The following is a 23,097-nucleotide window of genomic DNA, read 5'->3' as shown; positions in this document are numbered from 1 at the left end:
TCAAGTTCTGTATCTTGTTTAAAGTGTTAGTTTGTTCTTTTGACTGGGCCATATCTTCATTTTTCCTTATATGATTCAAAATTTTTTGCTGGTATCTAGGCATCTAATTTCCTTGATTAGTTTATTCTGGAGGTCATTTTCTCTCTTCTACCTAAGGATTTCTTGTTGGTTGGCTTTGTTCTCTATCAGTGCTTTGGCATTCAGTTCAACTGATTATAGACATCTAGTATAGCTTCTGTTTAACTGCCCAGAATTTTTTAGCTCTTGTTTTTCTGGTTCTTGCCCTATCTATATGGAACCTCTTTTTCTGAGGAGGGTTTCCCCAGATATGATTGACCCCAATCAGATTTTCCCAGACAGGATAGGCCCAGGTTTCAGGAGCTTACAATCAGTATTAAGTTTCCCTGAGGATGAGACCCAGCAGGTTGTTAGACTTTTCCATGAAGCTTCTTGACTCTGTGCTTTTCCTATTCTGTCCAGCAGGTGGCACTTGCCAGCCTGCAGCTGCCCACCAGCATAATTCTCAGTAGACTCTGTCCCTGCCAGGGATGTGGTTGAAACAGAGGTTGAGGCAGAAGCAAGCTTAAGGTGTTTCTATTTTCCAGCTTCTGGAGTCTGAATTGACTGAATGAGGGCAGCACTTAAGCTGGGCCAACACCCCTATCCTTGAGATATGCCTTTTAGGGAATTACTTCCTTCATTTGTCTAGTTACTTTTTCATCACAGACCCATCATAACTTCACCCCAACCTGGGTCATTATTGACAACTGAAAATGCTCAAGGCTTTCTCCAATGAGCTACTTAGAAGTTAAAAAAATAATAAGAAATCTCTTTTCAGAACTAGTCTCCAGCCCCCAGGTTCTACAATGTAAGAGCCAGAGTTGGTACCCAGCTCTTAGTGTCCCTTTTCTTGGGGCACCGCCCTTTTCTAGTATTCTGAGTTTGGCTGACTCCAAAAGATTCCTTTTTTTTCTTTTTTCTAATTCTTGTTTTTTTTTTTCCCACCTCCTCTCTGCTGGGAGAGATCTTAGAGTTCCTTTCCTGCTTGATCTGGATTTATCTATGCTCAGAGCTTGTATTCACCAGTCTGAATTTGTTAATCAATTCTGTAATTGGGACTTGGTTGAGCTATCTTCCCTTGATCCTAGCAAGACTGCTTCTTTTTCCCATGGAGAAGTATCTTCAAAACAACCTGTCATACCAGTGGGAGAGGGGCACCAGCCTCTGTAGTTTAGGGGCTTTACTCTCAGTTCAGTGCTGTGATCTTGGCCCTTCCATCCATTCCAGATTGGTGTACAATATGTTCAGTCATGGTTGTCTCCCAAACCGTTGCTCCAAATAGCTCCTGGCTATCTACTACCTACTCTAGAGGACTAATTAAATTCCACACATAGCTATGCCACCATTTTCCCTACTTCCTGTTCACCGTTTTTTAATATGCAGCTCAATAATAAAGTAGTTGGTCAATAATTAGTTTTTTTAATGAAAAAGTAAGCTACCTACAAGCAGTGTGGACAACCAAAGCTATAGGCTGAGCCCCCAGTCTTGGGGTTTGTTCATATGAAACTTAACCCCACAAAGGATAGGACAAGTCTACTTAAAATTTAGGCCTAAGAGTCACCCCCAAGAGAGCCTCTTTTGTTCCTCAGATGTGGCCTCTCTCTCCAGCCAACATGACGAGCAGTCTCACCACCCTCCCCCTCTCTGCGTGGGACATGACTCCCAGGGGTGTGGACCTTCCTGGCAACATGGGACAGAGATCTTGGAATGAGCGGAGACTCAGCATCAAGGGACTGAGAAAAACCCTAGAATGAGCTGAAAATTAACATCAAGGGATTGAGAGAACCTTCTTGACCAAAGGGGAAAGAGTGAAATGAGATTAAGTGTCAATGACTGAGAGATTCCAAACAGTCGAGAGGATATCCTGGAGGTTATTCTTACGCATTAAGTAGATATCACCTTGTTGTTCAAGATGTAGTGGAGAGGCTGGAGGGAACTGCCTGAAAATGTAGAGCTGTGTTCCAGTAGCCATGTTTCTTGATGATGACTGAACAATGAGATAGCTTTCACAATGAGACTCTGAATGTGAAAACCTTGTGTCTGACGCTCCTTTTATCTACTTTATCAACAGAAGAGTAAAACATATGGAATAAAAATAAATAATAGGGGGAACAAATGTTAAAATAAATTTAGTTTGAAATGCTAGTGGTAAATGAAAGCTAGAGGTAAGGGATATGGTATGTATAATCTTTTTTTTCTCTGTTATCATTTTATTTCTTTTTCTAAATTGATGCAAATGTTCTAAGAAATGATGAATATGCAACTATGTGATGATATTAAGAATTACTGATTGTATATGTAGAATAGAATGATATCTTAATGTTTTGTTTGTTGTCTTTTTTTTTTTAATTAATAATAAAAAAAAAGAGGGAACCAGTTTGGAAAGAGCCACAAGAGCCCATGTAGCTAGAGACTTTTGGAGACGGTGAAGGAAAATGCCCCCCAGGGAGCTTCATGAAACAAGAAGTCTAGAGAGAAAGTTAGCAGATATCGCCACAGTTGAGAGAGAAACCCTGAACATTATTGGCCTTCTTGAACCAAGGTATCTTTCCCTGGATGCCTTAGATTGGACATTTCTATAGCCTTGCCTTAACATGGACATTTTCACAGCTATAGAACATGTAAACTTGCAACTTAATAAATTCCCCTTTTTAAAAGCCCAAAAAAAAAAAAACAAAGTGAGCTACCTATGTAAGGAAAGACTAGATAAAGATATTTTCTATAAGACAAAATGATATTTCTGAGTCTAAAAATCCTAAAAAGATGTCCACAAAGAAAAGGTCTGTACAAGAATGTTCAAAGCAGATTTATTCAAAACAGTAAAAACTGGAAACAAAGCAAATGTCCATCAACAGGCAACTGGATAAACAAATCATAGTATATTCAGTCAAGAGAATATGACTCAACAAATAAAAGATTAAATAAGTGATACAATGTCTCAAAAACCTTTTCATGAAAGAAGACAAGCAGAAAAGACTACATTCTCTATGATTACACTTATATAAGTGCAAGACAAAACTCATATACTGTGAAGAGAATCATGTCAGAGGTTGCCTATAGAAGGTACAGATTGACTAGAAGGAGATACAGAAAACTGGAAATTTCTGTATATTGGCAAGTATGTGGGTTACATGGGCATGTCTACCTGTATAAAAACTAATTTTTTTCACTATATGTAAACTTTAACACAATTTTTTTAAGTTCACAAAAAATCCTAAATCTGCTGCATAACACAGACTTTAGAAACCCAAGAAACACAGGTACTCTACTATCTACTTTCACAAGAACCACTCATCAATCACTCATTTGCCTCCTAAATTCCTAGTTATCTCTTGCAAAATAAAAATAAAATGTTTTGGACCAAACAGATCAATTGTCCCATGTGGCAACATACTGAGAAAATATCTATCATTGCCAAAGATGATTTATTATACATTTACATATAAGTAAATCATATAAAACAATGAAAGAAGGCATAAAGCAGTATACAAGCAATTATAGAAGGACTACCTGATAAAAGTATGTTAATAATTGCTGAGTTAATTAAATGACCACGCAATCTGTGATACCTGTCATAATTTGTGTGCTAACTAATCCTCAAGCCAAAAGGTAGAGTATAAACACTGTGATTTTCGACTTCCAAAACCATCTTACAACTTCCAAACATGAACTCATGAGGGTACATTAATGCACAAAAGGCAATGTGTCAGAGCAGAAACATGTAACTAGTGTGTATAAAAGCACCACCATGAATCTGATAATCTACATTTCCTCACACACAAACCCAGAACCCTGAACAACCATGTTAAAAAATCACTATCAAGAGCTGCCCAGTCCAAAACAATATCCACTAGCCATATCTAGCTAATGAGCATTTAAAATGCGGCTCATGTAAAAGAGAAGCTGTATTTCTAATGCTATTTACTTCTAATTAATTTTAAAATGGGTACTCAATTCAATTATTGGAAAGTTTAAATATGTTTGTAATAACTTTTGGGTCATGTAAATCTTACTTTTGCAACTCTTAATTTTATGAAATTGAAATACAGATCAAATATTTGCAATGAACACTTTGTATCATAACTGAGATGTGCTGTAAATGTAAAATACACACTGGCTTCAAATACAAAAAAAAGTAAAATACCTCATAATAACTCTTTAATTCATTACATGTTGAAATGATATTTTGATCAACTAGATTAAATAAAATCTATTATTAAAATTATTTCACCTGTCCCTTTTTATTATTTTATGCAACTAGAAAACTTAAAAGTACTTATGGGGCACCCATTATATTTCTAATGGGTAGTGCTGTTGAAGAAGCTCATGTATCTAAATTCAGATTAAAGATATATTGTGATACATTAATTATTAATATTTTAAACACCTCCTGACCTTTTCACTTGATTGTCTTCTTTTCTTTAGTTGAATCAAATCTGTCTCCACCCTTTCTGCCAGCTCTAGTTTCCTCTTGTTTCTTTTAAATGCAGCTAAACTGAATCCTATAAAAGAAACATTAAAAATAGCATTTAAGAAATATTAGGGTAATGGGATAGACTACACATGCTGACAAGTCTTCCCAGAACAAAATCTATAAGAATATTGGATAAAGGGTTAAAAATATCTTTTTGATGCACACAGAGGTACTAATAGAATAAGAGAAATAACCTAAAGCTAAAAATTTACGAAAAAGTTGAAATCCAGAGAGACAAGCGAGCTGTGAAGTATAAGCTATCCACAGACATCTGCTGATGCATGTCACCTCCAAATTTCTTATCCAAGAACTCTGTGCATGAAGGATAGGAAATGTGTCTGGGGAGAATGCAGCTTGAGGAAACATATTAGGGATTATTCACACAAAAAAAGAGAGAACCCAAAGAGTGGCACGCCAGTAAAAGGGAAAACAGAACCGTATCCCTACTCCCTAGCTCTCCCCCACCACCCACACACAAAGAAACTGGAAATTTGCATGTTGTAGTCTTGGTCTAAAGGGAGTGAAAGGCTCCCTAGGAAATTCTGGCAAGAAATGTATTCTGAGAGGTTTAGATGATAACTCATACACTTGTGTGGCCTGATAAAAATAAAATCAGACAAGTGTTTGGTATGGTAGTGCTTCAAAATGTCTCTAAACATACATGCAAATAATCCCTGGAGGAACACACTTTCACTACCCAGGTGTCAAAAAATTATATACCATGTTCCAATTAACATAAGCTCATCATTTAAAAAGAAAATCACAATAGACATAAGAGAAGGCTATCAATAATAAAAGCAAAATCTCACCTACAAAACCCTTAGACACTGAAATAACCAGATACAAGATATTAAAATGTTAAATATGCTCTTAGAAATACAAGAAAGATACTAAAAATATGACTGTGCTGGTTTGAAACTTACATACCCCAGAAAAGCCACAATCTTGTGTGGGTAACCATTTCTTTTAATCCTGACTCGATATTATAGGGCAAGAACTTTTGATTAGATAATCTCCATGGAGATGTGGCCAATTGAGACCTTTTGATTAGATGGAGATGTGGCTCCACCCATTCAAGGTGGGTCTTGATTAGTTTACAAAAGTCCTTTAAAAGGGGGAACATTTTGAAGAAACCTCAGGTGCACATGCTTGGAGAACAGTTGCTTCAGAGTTAAAGGAAACAGATATTTGAAGATGATTAGAGTCTGAACAGAGAGAGCAGATGCCTAGATACGGGCAGAGCCCAGCAGAGATTGCCATGTGCATTCCCATGAGATGCTAAGCAAACCAGAACCAAGACTTTTGTCCCAGAAGAAGTAAGTGAAGAGCCACAGACACCTAGAGAGGAGACTACAGGAAACAGAACCTTAAAGCAATGGAGCCCAGAAGCAAAGGACCAGGAGTTGCCAGTCATGTGTCTTCCCAGCTGATAAGGTATTCTGGATAGCATCAGTCTTTCTCGAGTGAAGGTAATGTCTTGTTGGTGCCTTAATTTGGACATTTTCACAGCCTTAGAGATGTAAACTTGGAACATGATAAATTCCCTTTATAAAAGCTGTTCATCTCTTCCCCCTTCTCTGCCGGCGGCGCTCCCGTCGCCATCTTGCCCTTCCCTTTCTCCTCCTGCTCCGGCGGCTCTCCAACCACCACCGTGCACTCTTCCGCCTACACCGGCTCCTCCGCCACTGGCCTCGACAGCCTTACCACCCTCACCTTTCCTCCTCCAGAACAGCTACTGGGGGAATGGAGACGATACAGGGCAGCTCCCAGAGCCACGACGGAGATCAAAGGGACGGCGTACCCCATCCTGGAACGGCTAACTGTCTGGGAGAATCAGTTCCGGTGAGATCGCCGAGCGGCGCGGGCTTTCCCGGGGAGGACGGCAAGCAACCGGAGTCCCTCCCTTCATCCTTCCCAGGCCAGCTGGCAGAAATGGGCAGGCGGTCCCCTCGGGCCACGGCGGCAGGCGCCCCCACTACGCGAGGCCCCCCGGACCAACTGAGAGAGTTGGGTCAGAAATCCCCAGACCGCAGAGAACGGTGACGGGGGGGTCCCTTCCAAACACGGGACTCCCCGGTCCAGTTGGGAACGGTGCACTCTCCCGGGGTGCGGCCACGCTTGGCACCCCGGGCCAACTAGGAAATTCGGTCGGGCGCTCTCCCGGGCTGCAGCGGGCGGCGACCCTCCCCGCATTCGGACCCCCGGGCCGGCTGGCGAACCTCCTCCACGGCGAGAGTTTTCCAAAGTTAAAGGACCCACACCACCTTTTACTGATGGAACCCGCAGACAAACGTGTGCCACGAGTGCCACCTACTGGGCAGGATAAGAAAAACAGAATCCAGAGATTTCACAGAAAAATCTTTTAACCTGTTGGGTCCAACACCCAGGGAAATCTAACTAAATGACCAGACGTCAGCAGAAGATAACAGATCACGCTCAGAAAATTGAAAATATGGCCCATTCATAGGAACAAACCAATAGTTCAAATGAGATACAGGAGCTGAAACAACTAATGCTGAATATACGAACAGAAATGGAAAACCTCTTCAAAAACGAAATTGATAAATTGAGGAAGGACGTGAAGAAGACATGGGCTGAACAAAAAGAAGAAATAGAAAAACTGAAAAAACAAATCACAGAGCTTATGGAAGTAAAGGATAAAGTAGAAAAGATGGAAAAAACAATGGATACCTACAATGATAGATTTAAAGAGACAGAAGATAGAATTAGTGATTTGGAGGATGGAACATCTGAATTCAAGAAAGAAACAGAAACTATCGGGAAAAGAATGGAAAAATTTCAACAGGGGATCAGGGAATTCAAGGACAATATGAACCGCACAAATATACCTGTTGTGCGTGTCTCAGAAGAAGAAGAGAAGGGAAAAGGAGGAGAAAAACTAATGGAAGAAATTATCACTGAAAATTTCCCAACTCTTATGAAAGACCTAAAATTACAGATCCAAGAAGTGCAGCGCACCCCAAAGAGATTAGACCCAAATAGGCGTTCTCCAAGATACTTACTAGTTAGAATGTCAGAGGTCAAAGAGAAAGAGAGGATCTTGAAAGCAGCAAGAGAAAAACAATCCATCACATACAAGGGAAACCCAATAAGACTATGTGTAGATTTCTCAGCAGAAACCATGGAAGCTAGAAGACAGTGGGATGATATATTTAAATTACTAAAGGAGAAAAACTGCCAACCAAGACTCCTATATCCAGCAAAATTGTCCTTCAAAAATGAAGGAGAAATTAAAACATTCTCAGACAAACAGTCACTGAGAGAATTTGTGACCAAGAGACCAGCTCTGCAAGAAATACTAAAGGGAGCACTAGAGTCAGATATGAAAAGACAGAAGAGAGAGGTATGCAGAAGAGTGTAGAGAGAAGGAAAGTCAGATATGATATATATAATACAAAAGGCAAAATGGTAGAGGAAAATATTAAACAAACAGTAATAACACTAAATGTTAATGGACTGAATTCCCCAATCAAAAGACACAGACTGGCAGAATGGATTAAAAAACAGGATCCTTCTATATGCTGTCTACAGGAAACACATCTTAGACCCAAAGATAAACATAGGTTGAAAGTGAAAGGTTGGGAAAAGATGTGTCATGCAAATAACAATCAGAAAAGAGCAGGAGTGGCTATACTAATATCCAACAAATTAGACTTCAAATGTAAAAGAGTTAAAAGAGACAAAGAAGGACACTGTATATTAATAAAAGGAACAATTAAACAAGAAGACATAGCAATCATAAATATTTATGCACCGAACCAGATTGGCCCAAAATACATGAGGAATACACTGCAAATACTGAAAAGGGAAATAGACACATATACCATAATAGTTGGAGACTTCAATTCACCACTCTCATCAATGGACAGAACATCTAGACAGAGTATCAATAAAGAAATAGAGAATCTGAATATTACTATAAATGAGCTAGACTTAACAACATTTATAGGACATTACATCCCACAATGGCAGGATACACCTTTTTCTCAAGTGCTCATGGATCATTCTCAAAGATAGACCATATGCTGGGACACAAAGCAAGTCTTTAAAAATTTTAAAAGATTGAAACCATACACAACACTTTCTTGGATCAAAAAGGAATGAAGTTGGAAATCAATAATAGGTGGAGTGCCAGAAAATTCACAAATACGTGGAGGCTCAACAACACACTCCTAAACAACGACTGGGTCAAAGAAGAAATTGCAAGAGAAATTAGTAAACACCTCGAGGCGAATGAAAATGAAAACACAACATATCAAAACTTATGGGACGCAGCAAACGCAGTGCTAAGAGGGAAATTTATTGCCCTAAATGCCTATATCAGAAAAGAAGAAAAGGCAAAAATGCAGGAATTAACTGTCCACTTGGAAGAACTGGAGAAAGAACAGCAAACTAATTCCAAAGCAAGCAAAAGGAAAGAAATAACAAAGATTAGAGCAGAAATTAATAAAATTGAAAACATGAAAACAATAGAGAAAATCAATAAGACCAGAAGTTGGTTCTATGAGAAAATCAATAAGATTGATGGGCCCTTATGAAGATTGGCAAAAAGAAGAAGAGAGAGGATGCAAATAAATAAGATCAGAAATGGAAGAGGAGACATAACTACTGACCTCACAGAAATAAAGGAGGTAATAACAGGATACCATGAACAACTTTACGCTAATAAATACAACAATTTAGATGAAATGGACGGGTTCCTGGAAAGACATGAACAACCAACTTTGACTCAAGAAGACATAGATGACCTCAACAAACCAATCACAAGTAAAGAAACTGAATTAGTCATTCAAAAGCTTCCTAAAAAGAAAAGTCCAGGACCAGACGGCTTCACATGTGAATTCTATCACACATTCCAGAAAGAATTAGTACCAACTCTCCTCAAACTCTTCAAAAAAATTGAAGTGTAGGGAAAGCTACCTAATTCATTCTATGAAGCCAACATCACCCTCATACCAAAACCAGGCAAAGATATTACAAAAAAAGAAAACTACAGACCAATCTCTCTAATGAATATAGATGCAAAAATCCTCAGCAAAATTTGAGCAAATCGAATCCAACAACACATTAAAAGAATTATACATCATGACCAAGTAGGATTTATCCCAGGTATGCAAGGATGGTTCAACATAAGAAAATCAATTAATGTAATACACCATATCAACAAATCAAAGCAGAAAAATCACATGATCATCTCAATTGATGCAGAGAAGGCATTTGACAAGATTTAATATCCTTTCCTTTTGAAAACACTTCAAAAAATAAGAATACAAGGGAATTTCCTTAAAATGATAGAGGGAATATATGAAAAACCCAACAGCTAATACCATCCTCAATGGGGAAAAATTGAAAACTTTCCCTCTAAGATCAGGAACAATACAAGGATGTTCACTGTCACCACTATTATTCAACATTGTGTTGGAGGTTCTAGCCACAGCAATTACACAAGAAAAAGAAATACAAGGCATCAAAATTGGCAAGGAAGAAGTAAAACTATCACTGTTTGCAGACGATATGATACTATATGTCAAAAACCCGGAAAAATCCACAACAAAACTACTAGAGCTAATAAATGAGTACAGCAAAGTAGCAGGTTACAAGATCAACATTCAAAAATCAGTACCATATCTATACACTAGTAATGAACAAGCTGAGGGGGAAATCAAGAAACGAATCCCATTTACAATTGCAACTAAAGGAATAAAATACCTAGGAATAAATTTAACTAAAGAGACAAAAAACCTATATAAAGAAAACTACAAAAAACTGCTAAAAGAAATCACAGAAGACCTAAATAGATGGAAGGGCATACCGTGTTCATGGATTGGAAGACTAAATATAGTTAAGATGTCAATTCTACCTAAATTGATCTACAGATTCAATGCAATACCAATCAAAATCCCAACAACTTATTTTTCAGAAATAGAAAAACCAATAAGCAAATTTATCTGGAAGGGCAGGGTGCCCCGAATTGCTAAAAACATCTTGAGGAAAAAAAACGAAGCTGGAGATCTTGTGCTGCCAGACTTTAAGGCATATTATGAAGCCACAGTGGTCAAAACAGCATGGTATTGGCATAAAGATAGATATATCGACCAATGGAATCGAATAGAGTGCTCAGATATAGACCCTCTCATCTATGGACATTTGATCTTTGATAAGGCAGTCAAGCCAACTCACCTGGGACAGAACAGTCTCTTCAATAAATGTTGCCTAGAGAACTGGATATCCATATGCAAAAGAAAGAAAGAAGACCCATATCTCACACCTTATACAAAAGTTAACTCAAAGCGGATCAAAGATCTAAACATTAGGTCTAAGACCATAAAACAGTTAGAGAAAAATGTAGTGAGATATCTTATGAAACCTACAATTGGAGGCGGTTTTATGGACCTTAAACCTAAAGTAAGAGCACTGAAGAAGGAAATAAATAAATGGGAGCTCCTCAAAATTAAACACTTTTGTGCATCAACGAACTTCATCAAGAAAGTAGAAAGACAGCCTATACAATGGGAGATAATATTTGGAAATGACATATCAGATAAAGGTCTAGTATCCAGAATTTATAAAGAGATTGTTCAACTCAACAACAAAAAGACAGCCAACCCAATTACAAAATGGGTAAAAGACTTGAACAGACACCTACCAGAAGAGGAAATACAAATGGCCAAAAGGCACATGAAGAGATGCTCAATGTCCCTGGCCATTAGAGAAATGCAAATCAAAACCACAATGAGATATTATCTCACACCCACCAGAATGGCCATTATCAACAAAACAGAAAATGACAAGTGCTGGAGAGGATGCGGAGAAAGAGGCACACTTATCCACTGTTGGTGGGAATGTCAAATGGTGTAACCACTGTGGAAGGCAGTTGGCGCTTCCTCAAAAAACTGCATATAGAATTTCCATACGACCCAGCATTACCATTGCTGGGTATCTACTCAAAGGACTTAAGGGCAAAGACACAAACGGACATTTGCACACCAATGTTTATAGCAGCGTTATTTACAATTGCAAAAAGATGGAAACAGCCAAAATGTCCATCAACAGAAGAATAGCTAAACAAACTGTGGTATATACATACAATGGAATATTATGCAGCTTTAAGGCAGAATAAACTTGTGAAGTATATAGTAACATGGATGGACCTAGAGAACATTATGCTGAGTGAGACTAGCCAAAAACTAAAGGACAAATACTGTATGGTCCCACTGATATGAACGGACATTCGAGAATAAACTTGGAATATGTCATTGGTATCAGAGTCCAGCAGGAGTTAGAAACAGGGTAAGATAATGGGTAATTGGAGCTGAAGGGATACAGACTGTGCAACAGGACTAGATACAAAAACTCAAAAATGGACAGTACAATAATACCTAATTGTAAAGCAATCATGTTAAAACACTGAATGAAGCTGCATCTGAGCTATAGGTTTTTTGTTTGTTTGTTTGTTTTTACTATTATTATTACTTTTATTTCTTTTCTCTATATTAACATTCTATATCTTTTTCTGCTGTGTTGCTTGTTCTTCTAAACCGATGCAAATGTACTAAGAAACGATGATCATGCATCTATGTAATGATGTTAAGAATTACTGATTGCATATGTAGAATGGTATGATTTCTAAATGTTGGGTTAATTTCTTTTTTTCCCTTAATTAATAATAATAAAAAAAGCTGTTCATTTCCGGTATATTGCATTTCAGCAGCTTTAGCAAATGAATACAATGACTAAGGAACAAAACATGATAAAAGGAGCAGACAAACTTGAAGAAGAACCAAATAGAATTTCTAAAAATAAAAACAACAAAAATACACAATAATTGAAATTGTAAATTTTGATATACATTTTCTAACAGTCAATTAGATCCAGATGCTAGGAAAACTTACCCAACCTGGAATATAACACCAAAGAGTTTATTAAAGTTTTCAGATATGGCAGGATAAGTTATTCAGAGTATTTCTCCCACTGAAAATGATTAAAGTGCTAAAAAATATATATGAAAACACCACCTTAAAAGCACTGAACCTTACAAGAAATGCCAAGCTAAATCCTGGGGGGTAAAATGAGGACAAAAAAAAGACTACTGCACTGAGGACATTTGCCAACAGTGGCAAACACAAACACAAGCTTTGTTACACGGCAACAAGGGGAAGCATAAGTCAAGTCCCAGGACCCACTGAAGGCAGGGAGTTTGTAGTGGATACACACCTTACAATTAGGAGATGATTAAACTGGCAAACAATTCATAGTAATGATAATCCAGAATTAAGTCCATCCTATCCCAAAACCAAGAACATGCAGGAAACACTGTCTTAATTCCTAGCAGAACATGACTGTTTTAGTTTGTTAAGCAGCCAGAATGCCATATACCAGAAACTGAATGGCTTTCCGAAAGGGGACCTTATTAAGTTTAAAATTTACAGTTCTAAGATCTTAAAAATGTCTAAACTAGGGCACCACAAGAGGTTACTTTCACTCAACAAAGTATGATGCTGTCTGGAACATCTCTGTCAGCTGGGAAGACAAGTTGGCTGACATCTGCTGGGGTCTTTTGGCTTCTGGACACCTCTCTCAGCTGGGAAGGCATAAGGTGATGTCTGCTAGCTTTCTCTCCTCATTTTATAAACCTTCCCCAGGGGTGTTTTCCTTCTGCATCTCCAAAGTTCTCTAGCTATGTGAGTGCTGTAGGCACTGAAGCTTTTTCTAAAATGGTACCCTTTTAAAGGGCTCCAGTAAGCAACCCACCTTGAATGGGTGGAGACACATCCCCACAGAAACCATCTAATCAAAAGTTACCACCCACAACTGGATGGGTCACGCTTCCATGGGAACAATCAAGAAGATCCCATCTAACAGTACTGAATGAGAATTAAAGACCCTGGCTTTTCTAGGGTACATGACAGTTTTACACCAGCACAATGAGAAAGAAAAAGGAGAAGATATTTGAAAAACAACTTTTTTTAAACTATTCACTCAGAAGTTTTGATCTGATCGGGGCCGCTGTAAAAATTTTGCACATCAAGTACATGGATTATGGGTGGTGCACAGAATCTCAAGTTTTAAACAAACCTTACGGTAAATTCGGGTCGATAGCACATATATACCCTACCTGGCAAAAAAAAAAAAAAAGAATAGTCTGGAGAAGTGCATATTCATCTGAGGCTACAAATGTATCACAAAAAATAATTATTTTAGGGCAATGATAAGCACAAAGTTAATGAGAGTGCTGTTTTGAAAGTATTATGTAACCTAGAAAAGCCATGTTTTAATCCTGATCCAATCTTGTATGGGGCAGCCATTTCTTTTAATTCTAATTCAATATTTTAAGTAAAATGGCTGCTATTAAACAAACAGGAAACTATAAATGTTGGAGAGGATGTGGAGAAACTGGGACACTTACACTCTGCTGTTGGGAATGTATAATGGTGCAGCCACTATGGAAGACCATTGGCAGTTCCTTAGGAAACCAGATATCGACTTGCCCTATGACCCAGCAATAGCACTACTCGATACATTCCCACAAGAACTGAAACCAATGACGCAAACAGACATTTGCACACCACTGTTCATACCAGCATTATTCACATTTGCCAAAAGATGGAAACAAACCAAATACCCATCAACAGATAAGTAGATCAACAAAATGTGGTATAAACATACGATGGAATATTATGTAGCAGTAAGACAAAATGACATCCTGAAGCACATGACAAAATGGATGAGCCTTGAGGACGTAATGCTGAGCAAAATTAGCCAGACACATAAGGACAAATACTGTATGATTCTACTTTTATTACCAGCATAAAGGTATAATCAGAGACTTATAATACAGAATATAGGGGACTTAGAGATTCACAGAAACTAGAAATGGGTGAACCATTAGCTAATGAGATTGAACTCCAATGTAAGGGAATAGATAAGAGCAAAGGTGATTCTCTACTGGGTCCAGAAGTAATATTACCATATTGAAGATGAACAAGATTGAAAGAGGTTGTATAGACCTATGTATCCCATTGATTAACACTAGAAATATGAATTAGTTCTCACAGGAATTACTCGAAAGATCTGATTCTTATTTAAAGGGTGTTTAAGTCCAGGGTACAGGCAGGAAAGTGCTATCATATGCTATGAGCTATGTTCAAAAGGAAACCATCAGCACTACCACAGCAACAGCAAAGGTAAATAATGGGGGGAGGGACAGAGTTAAGAGGAGATTTAGATTTCCTATTTGGCAAGGGTGTGTTTATTGGTTTTATTTCTCCTGGGAACAATGAAATTATCAAAAATTGAGAATGTTGATGGACTGTGAACTTTGGGCCTTCTACATGATGCCTGATGAATGCAGGTGGCTGAAAGATGTACTTACAGAGAAGTAGACTGGCAAATGATAGTATATACTTATGAATGAAGTTTGTATTGCTACAAAAAGGAACAAGGTCATGAGGCATGCAATGATGTGAATGAACCTGTGGGACATTCACTGAGATAAAATAAAAACAAAAGAACAACAATGGTATTGTCACCTTTAGCAAATGCTTATTAGAAAACAGGGGCCTAGATTGTAAGCTTTTAGAGCAGACACATTAAGTCTGGAGTGGTGATTATTATTTCTGGATTTTGAGATGCTGTTTTATATATATATATAACCTGATATTTAGAGATAAGAACAAAGTTGAACAGATTGGGGTTAAAGTAATTCAGAATATAGGGACAAGGAAGACAATGTCTGTATTTTAGAACCACACATACTCTTTGAGACCAATGGAAGAAAGGTTTATTTGATTTGGAACTGATGTTTTCTGTAGTGCATAATCTAATTCAATGTATCTGTAGAGCTTATTTGAACAACTGAAACACAGGAAGCAAAGAATAAGAAAGCGGTCCTTTAATCCTGTATAGATTATTGTAATGCCTGGAAACATCCTAGAGTATATTAAACAGATAATCAAAAAATATTGGCAAAGTTCCCTGAAGGAGGGGAGAAAGAATATGGAACTATTAAACCTTACCATCAGGGAATCCCCTGATACTGTGACAAACTTTAGGGACACCCAAATCAACAGGCTGTGTCTTCGATCATGAGGCTTACTCTTGTGAAGTTTACGTAGGTAGCAGAGAAGCTTAGATTACCTATAGGTATGCCTAAGAGTTACATCTGGAGGACCTCTGTTGTTGTTCAGATGTGGCCTCAGTCTCTCTAAGCCCAACTCAGCAAGTGAAATCATTGCCCTCCTCCCTACGTGGGACATGATATACAAGGGTGAAAGTCTCCCTGGCAACGTGGGAGATGACTCCCATGGATGAATCCAGACCTGGCACGGTAGGATCAACAATTCCATCCTGACCAAAAGGGGAAAAAAGTGTAATTAATAAAGTATCAGTGGCAAAGAGAGTTCAAATAGAGTCGAGAGGCTATTCTGGAGGTTGCTCTTATGCAAGCTTCAGGTAGACCTTGCTACCTATCATGACCTGCCAACCCCCAACCAGGACCATTCCAGCCAATCCTAAAGAACACCTAGGGCAATATATAATATTCCACAAGGGTTCCATGACTAGAGTAACTTTCCAGAAACCCACAATCTCCAGATGGGTCCCTGGTCCAGATCAGTCCTGAAACCTAGGCCAGCCTCTCCAGAACATCAGATAATTCCATCTCCCTACCCCATATTAGTGACAGACCCTTCCAATATCAAAAATTTAGAATTGCCATAGCCCAAACAACACTAAAGAAAGGAATGGAAAGATCAAAGATGATGGTGGAGTTATACATAGAAGATAGGATTTAACAAATAAATATGAATGCTGAATCATTAAATTCATATCTCTTTAGCCTCTAGAATTTCAGAGCAGCTAGAAGTAAAAACCTAAAATTGTGAAATTTTAATCCATGTCAAAGTCTGAAATATGTACTACAACTAATTGTGATGCTGTGCTTTGAAATTTATAGCTTTTTAGTAAAGATGTTATTTTTCACAGAAAAAGAAGGAAAAAAGTCAATTGTGATGATAAAAAAATATTTAAGCACTGCAGCCTCCTAAATTCTGAAACAGCTAGAAGGAAAAAATTGGAGAGGATCATATGGTAGCCCATGACAAACTCTGGAATCTGTCCTGTAACCACTTGTTGAAGAGTACTTTGAAAACTACTGTTTTTCTTTCTTTGCTTCGTATATGTTATACTATGCAATAAAAAAGTTATAAAACAAGTATGCTTATAATAATTACAAAGACAGACAATAAACATGAAAATATCTAATTTCATACTATAAACTGGAAAATTACAGATTCTAAGAGGAAAAGTAGAACTTTCAGAAGTGAAAAATTAAGTAGAAAAACTAAAATTTCAATGTATATATCTATAGCTGATAGGATGCAAAATAGAATTAGTGGATTAGAAGGAAAACATCCAGAATGTAGCTGAAAAAAAAAAAAGATAAAATGACGGCAAATACAGAGGAAAAATGAAGAAATAAGGGACATAATGTGAGGTCAAATTGTGTGTGTGTGTGTGTGTGTGTGTGTGTGTGTGTGTGTTCTACATATATGTATATATCATATATATATATATATCAGAATTCCAGAAGGTAAACGGTTAAATAATGGACAAAAAGTAGTAGTTTTAATTGTCTAAGAATTTGCCCAAAATAATAAAAGCCAGTAGTGCATAACTTTAAGAATTCCAAAGAATATCAATAAATTAAATTAAAATCACAAATGTTCACAACAAGATCCATTAGAATGAAAGATGAGAACAACACACACACTGAAAAATTCAGAGGTAAAAAAAGACAAATTCCCTTTAAATAAGTGGTGGTTAGAATGGCAGCAATCTTTTCAACAGTAACAACAGAAGCCCAAGATAGTAAACTGATTACGCTCAGGTGCTAAAAGGAAGTATCTGCTGACCCAAAATAGTATATCCAGTAAAAACATTTTTCAAAAATGAAGATGAGAAATTCAAACACTCAGAGCCTGGTTTTGCTGTAGAACTGGAAGCTTATAAAACCTGGATACAAATGAGCATCTCACAGAGCTAATCATCAGGACTGACTGGGTCCAAATCATATCTCCCCTGGTTTAAATAACTCCCCATAGAGCCCCTAAACCAAGGTGCTGGTAGAGTATGCCATGCAAATAGGTGGGACAAAATTTCCCACCCATTCATGAAATGTTTCTTGCCTTGATCCCATGACTAACAGTTAAAGGTTAGTAAGGTTTTCCTGCAGTCTAAACACAATGGGAAGCCTCTTCATTGTACAGACTCTAACTCCTGCTGCTGATGATCAGAAACTAAGTTAAGGCAGAGGAGGTTTCTGTTTTAGCCAGAACTTCAATTATTCAACTCCCATAGCCCCATTCTTTCTCACAGTTCAAAAAATGTACTGCTGACTGGTGGTTTGTTTTTATTTTTTTTCCTGTTAGGAATATTTGGGGACTCTTGGTAGTTTAAACTCTTTTTCCTTTCCATGCTGAGTATGAGGAAAGCTAAAGCTGTTATCAGTTTCTTATTCTACGGATACTAACATGGGTTTTCAGTGTTGTGTTTATTATTATGTTTTGCATGATGTGACTACCCTTTCCTTTCAATATTCGTATTATGGTACTATATATTTGGTAATGATCTTTAATAATGGGAAGGGATTTTAAAAATACTGTGATCAAACTGGGTTTCTTCCTTCGATTTTCATATTTTAAATAAAGCCACAGTATATCCTTGGGCAAATCTTTTGAGGATAGAGGTCAAAGTAAACTGTATAAGGTTTTTATATCATTTCTGTATGTATTTGATATTTAGAACAATATCTGTACTAATTTAATCTTTTACTTTCTTGGTAACTTGGAAAGTGTTCGAAACTTTCTCACGAAATGTATATTATGGCATGAAGAATTTCTTCAGAGAAATTTATGTTCCTTTCATTTCTACCAAATTGCAAATTTTCAGCATGGATGTGAAAAGCATTAAAATTATAACTTTGTGTACAAGATGGAAATAATTCACTAAATTTGCCCCTTTTCACATAAAATAAAATGTTAAAGTTGAAAAAAAAAGAAAATGAAATAAAAATTGTTTCAGATAAACAAAGAAAAGTTTAACATATCACCAGCAACACCTGTACTAAGAAAAATAATACAAGAGGAAAATTAAAAGAAATGAAGATCAAAGGAGAGGGAGGGAGGGAGAGGGAAAAAGGAAGGGAGAGAGAAAAATATAATAAAAGCTATTGAGCCAAAGTGCTTAAGAATGGCTTGTTCTCCATTTTACATTTCTAGAGGAGAGGGGGTGAAAACTAAACTAGTTCCTCAAAGCTCCCACCTCACAAATCTTCGCCCTTCTCACTGCAACATACCCCAATTCTCACTTGAATTTATAGTTGTTTTTAAAAGTAGTGGACAATACCCATTACACTGATTTCCAAACCCACTAATAGGTCCTGACCCTCAATCTGAAAAACACTACATTGACTCATGAAATCAATTCCAATATTGCCTTTTAGGATTCCAATATTGCCATCTTTAAGGATGTCCCTTTGCATATGAACCAAGAAGCTCCAGCTCTGATCTCTAGCCTCAGTGAATTACCATTTGGAGACTCTAAGCTGCCGTGATCTAAAATGCAATCATCGCCAAAGAACTTCCCTGTTTTCTCCTGCTCTGTTTCCATTCCTCTTCTATTGCTGGGAAGATCTTAAGCCTGCAGTCTCTGTACTCATTTAGAAAGAGCTCATTAATGAGCTCTCTGCTTCCTTCTTTGTTGTTACATTTTTAGCACCTGTTAGAAAGCTGCTTTTAAGACAGAGATACAAGGAAATTCATTGCAATAGAAAAAGGAAGGAAGCAAACTGAATGTCCATTAATAAATATGCTTAAATTATGCTACATTCATATACTTAAAAAAAAAAAAAGGATAACAAAAGGAGCAAAAGATACATATGCAAATTTACCAAAAGAAAGCCACTACAGCTATTTTAAGATCATCCAAGTAGAGCTCAAGGGAGCAGGCAATACAATAGAATGCCATTTCATAAGAATCAATTAGCCACAGTCTCTTGTAAGGCTTATAACATATGTACAAGTAAAATATACAACAACTACAGCAAAAGAAAGATAGGAAAGTGTTCTAGATTGTTTGATAAATTAGATTGTGTACTAATTCTGTAATTCCCAGGATAATCAATAAAAGAAAGACATTAAAACTAATATATTAAAAAAAAAACTAATAGAATTGAGCAACCAGTATAGCTGTGATTATGAGAACCTTGTGTCTAATGCTCCTTATATCCAGGGTATGAACAGATAAGTAAAAAATACAAATAAAAATGAATAAATAATAAATAAATAAATAAGGACAAAAGGTAAAATAAATTGGGTAGATGGAAACACTAGTGGTTAATGAGAGAGAGGGGTGAGGGGTATGTTATGTGTGAGTTCTTTCTTTTTATTTCCTTTGCTGGAGTGATGCAAATGTTCAAAAAAATGATCATGGTGATGAATAAACAACTATGTGATGATATTGTGAGTCACTGATTGTACACCATGTATGGAATGTTTTTATGTGAAGAACATATGTTTGAATGTTAAGTTTCTACAATAAAACCATGTTTAAAAAAAATGTATGGCAAGCTGTGTTGATTTGAGACTGTCGTATATCTCAGAAAAGCCATGTCTTTTAATCCTAATCCACACTTGTGGGAGCACATCTATCATTTGGGTAGGATCTCTTTTATTAAGTTGTTTTCATGGAGATGTGACCTTCACAATTGTGGGTAGAACCTTCTGATTAGGTTATTTCCATAGAGACGTGTCTCACCCCATTCAAGGTGGGTCTTAATAAACTTACTAGAGTCTTTTAAGTGGGAAACATTTTGCAAAAAGCTCAAAGCAGACCAGAGAAGTTTGGAAATGCAGAAAAAAATAACCCTGGGGAAGCTGTCTGAAACCAGAAGCCAAAGGACCAGCAGATGCTTTCCTGGGAGACAGAGGTGCTCCAGGAGGCACTGGCCTTCTTGAGTCAAGGTATCTTTCTCTAGGATGCCTTAGTTTGGAAAATTTTAGGGTCACAGAACTGTAAACATATAACAATAAATTCCCTTTATAAAAGCCAACTCATATCTGCAGTTGCACTCCAGCAATATTAGCAAACTAAAATGCTGACCAATAAAAAAAGAGAGCAATAAGGTACAAATTACCTTTCATTTCTTAGTAGAAATGAAAAGGAAGACATTATTACTAGTTATGCTATCCACATTATTAAGAGAATTTATCAAAAATTTTGAGAAGAAAATAAGCTAATTGTAAGAAATACAGAATTCACCAAAACTAAGGAACAGAAAACTTGAATAGTCCTGGAAATATTCAAAAAAAAAAAATTGTCAAAAAAAAAAAAAATCTTCCCATGAAGAAAAATTCCAGACCTAAATGACGTCACTAGGGTGTTCTACTACATTCAAAGAAGAAATAATTCCAACATATAAGTTCTTCCAGAGAAAATAACATGAAGATAATTTTCCAAATTTGTCTTATGAGACTATAACCTTGACAGCAAAACCTTTCAAAGATAATAAGTCAAAGGAAAAATATAGCCAGATTCAATCATGAATGCAGGCACCAAAATCCTGATTAAAATATCAGAAAACAAAATTCAACAATATGTGGAAAAGAGAACGAATTATGGCTTATCCCAGGAACCCGAAGTTGGTTTCATATTAAAAAAGAAAATCAACATAATTCCCTGCTCTAACAAATTAAGAAAGTCTTCTTGATAGATACGGAAAAGCATTTCCTACAATTAAAGATTCATTTGCAATTTTAAAAAATCTTGCCAAAAAAACTTCCTAAAGGTAATGAAGGATAACTACAAAATTTCTATTGTACACATCATACTTAAAGATGGAATGCCCACTATTCACCACTTCTATTATATTTTGTGCTGAAGAAAAGAAAAAGTATAAATATTAGGAAGAAAGAAATAAAATTATCCTTATCTAGAAATGATGAAATTATGAATTAGAGAATCAACAAGAATCCTCAATTAAATTATAAGACTAAGACAAGAATTTAGCAAGGTAACTGGATACAAAAAAAAATGCATATATGCAGAAAATATATAAGTTAAATTCTTTAGTAAAATACATTCTGGAAAACATTTTGGCATCATCTGGTAAAGATGAAGTTAAGGAGACACTATGAACCACGAATTTCACTTCAATGCATGTTCCTAGAGAAACCTGTCCACTAGTACAAAAAACATGTGCAAGAATATTGGTAGCTTCTCTGTTAGCTATAGACCCAAACTGGAGACAACACAACTGTCCACCTACATTAGAAAGTATAAGTAACTGTGTTATACTAATACAATGAAATATTATACAACAAAGAATATGAAAAACTAAAACTACAAGCAACAAAGACAAATTGTACAAACATAACACTGGTTGAAGGCAGCCAGACACAAAGATTATGTACTATATTCTACTTGTTAAAATGTTCAAAAAGCAAGCAAAACTAAACCATAGTATTTAAGAATATATGCTTAAGTGATACAACTTTAATGAAAGGAAAATAAATGCTGACATAAAAGTCAAGATAGTGGTTCCCCTTGAGGAAGATGGAAACACTAGGGAAGTTTCTAGGTGACTGCAATATTCTTTATCCTGACCCATGCAGTTGTCACATAGATACTGCTTTTGTAATAAATCAGATTTGCACCGTAGTTGTTTTGTGCCTTTCCTGTATGATACTATCTTTCAGAATAAAGAGATTTTAAAAAGAAGATGGCCAAATAGAGTAGCTCGAGATCATCCCTGCTCCACGGAAAAGTTAGAGAAGGGACAGGAGGGAGACTGAGGTGATGATTCAGGAGTGCGGCTGACCTGGGAGAGCCTTCTGCACCACATAGGGAGGCCCCAGTGGCAGAGGCCGAAGAACTGAGAGGCAGAAAGCTGGAGCTTGGTGTGGAAGTGTGGCACCTGCAGGAAAGCACGGATGGGAGCCAGGGACTAGGAAGCAAGCCAGGCCACATCCTTTGGGGGCACTACCCTCACCAGCACAGCCCCATGACCAGCGAATCACCCTACACCCCATGCACCCAAATCCTGTCATCCGCTCCCATTCCCTGTGCTCCAGGCGCCCCCACCCCACCACTCCCTAGTGCATGTACCTGCCCCACACCTCCACCACAAGTGCAGCCCAAACCACCTCTCCTACACCCCTCTCAAGAATTACCTTCCCCTCCCTACACCCTGCAGGTCGTTGCCAGTGCATAAAGGCTGCAGGCACTAACCTCCATACCCAGCGTTATCCCGCCCCGCCCTGAGTGCTGCACATTAGTTTATGGCACTCCTAGACCCACGCATGAGCACAGGTGCCCAATCATGTCATTCAGCTCTGGCAACAAGGCTTCACAGTAGTCCTAGAACTGCACATGGGCATGGTCCTCAGCCACACTTCTCAGATCTGAGAAAGTGCTGACCTGGGCAGCTGAGTCACATCTATCCCCAATCCACGAAGGCATAACAACGACCTGCTGCCACAGCTCTA

At 37.4% G+C, this 23,097-nt stretch overlaps 1 protein-coding gene across 8 annotated transcripts in view; it reads right to left on the bottom strand.

Moving 5' to 3' along the window:
- TASP1 (taspase 1) overlaps positions 1–23,097 on the bottom strand; it is a 490,143-nt gene that overhangs the window by 342,468 nt on the left and 124,578 nt on the right. For all 8 annotated transcript variants that reach the window (XR_013157441.1, XR_013157446.1, XM_077115178.1 and 5 more), the window contains exon 8: positions 4,456–4,562. Coding sequence is in view for 6 of the 8 variants with exons in the window: in XM_077115178.1 (XP_076971293.1) it covers positions 4,456–4,562 (107 nt within the window). In the remaining 2 variants the exon portion in view is untranslated. The remainder of the gene's footprint in view (positions 1–4,455; positions 4,563–23,097) is intronic.

This window comes from Tamandua tetradactyla, chromosome 1 (assembly GCF_023851605.1).
Source record: "Tamandua tetradactyla isolate mTamTet1 chromosome 1, mTamTet1.pri, whole genome shotgun sequence".
Taxonomy (NCBI): domain Eukaryota; kingdom Metazoa; phylum Chordata; class Mammalia; order Pilosa; family Myrmecophagidae; genus Tamandua; species Tamandua tetradactyla.
This window is presented reverse-complemented; position numbering and strand designations above follow the sequence as displayed.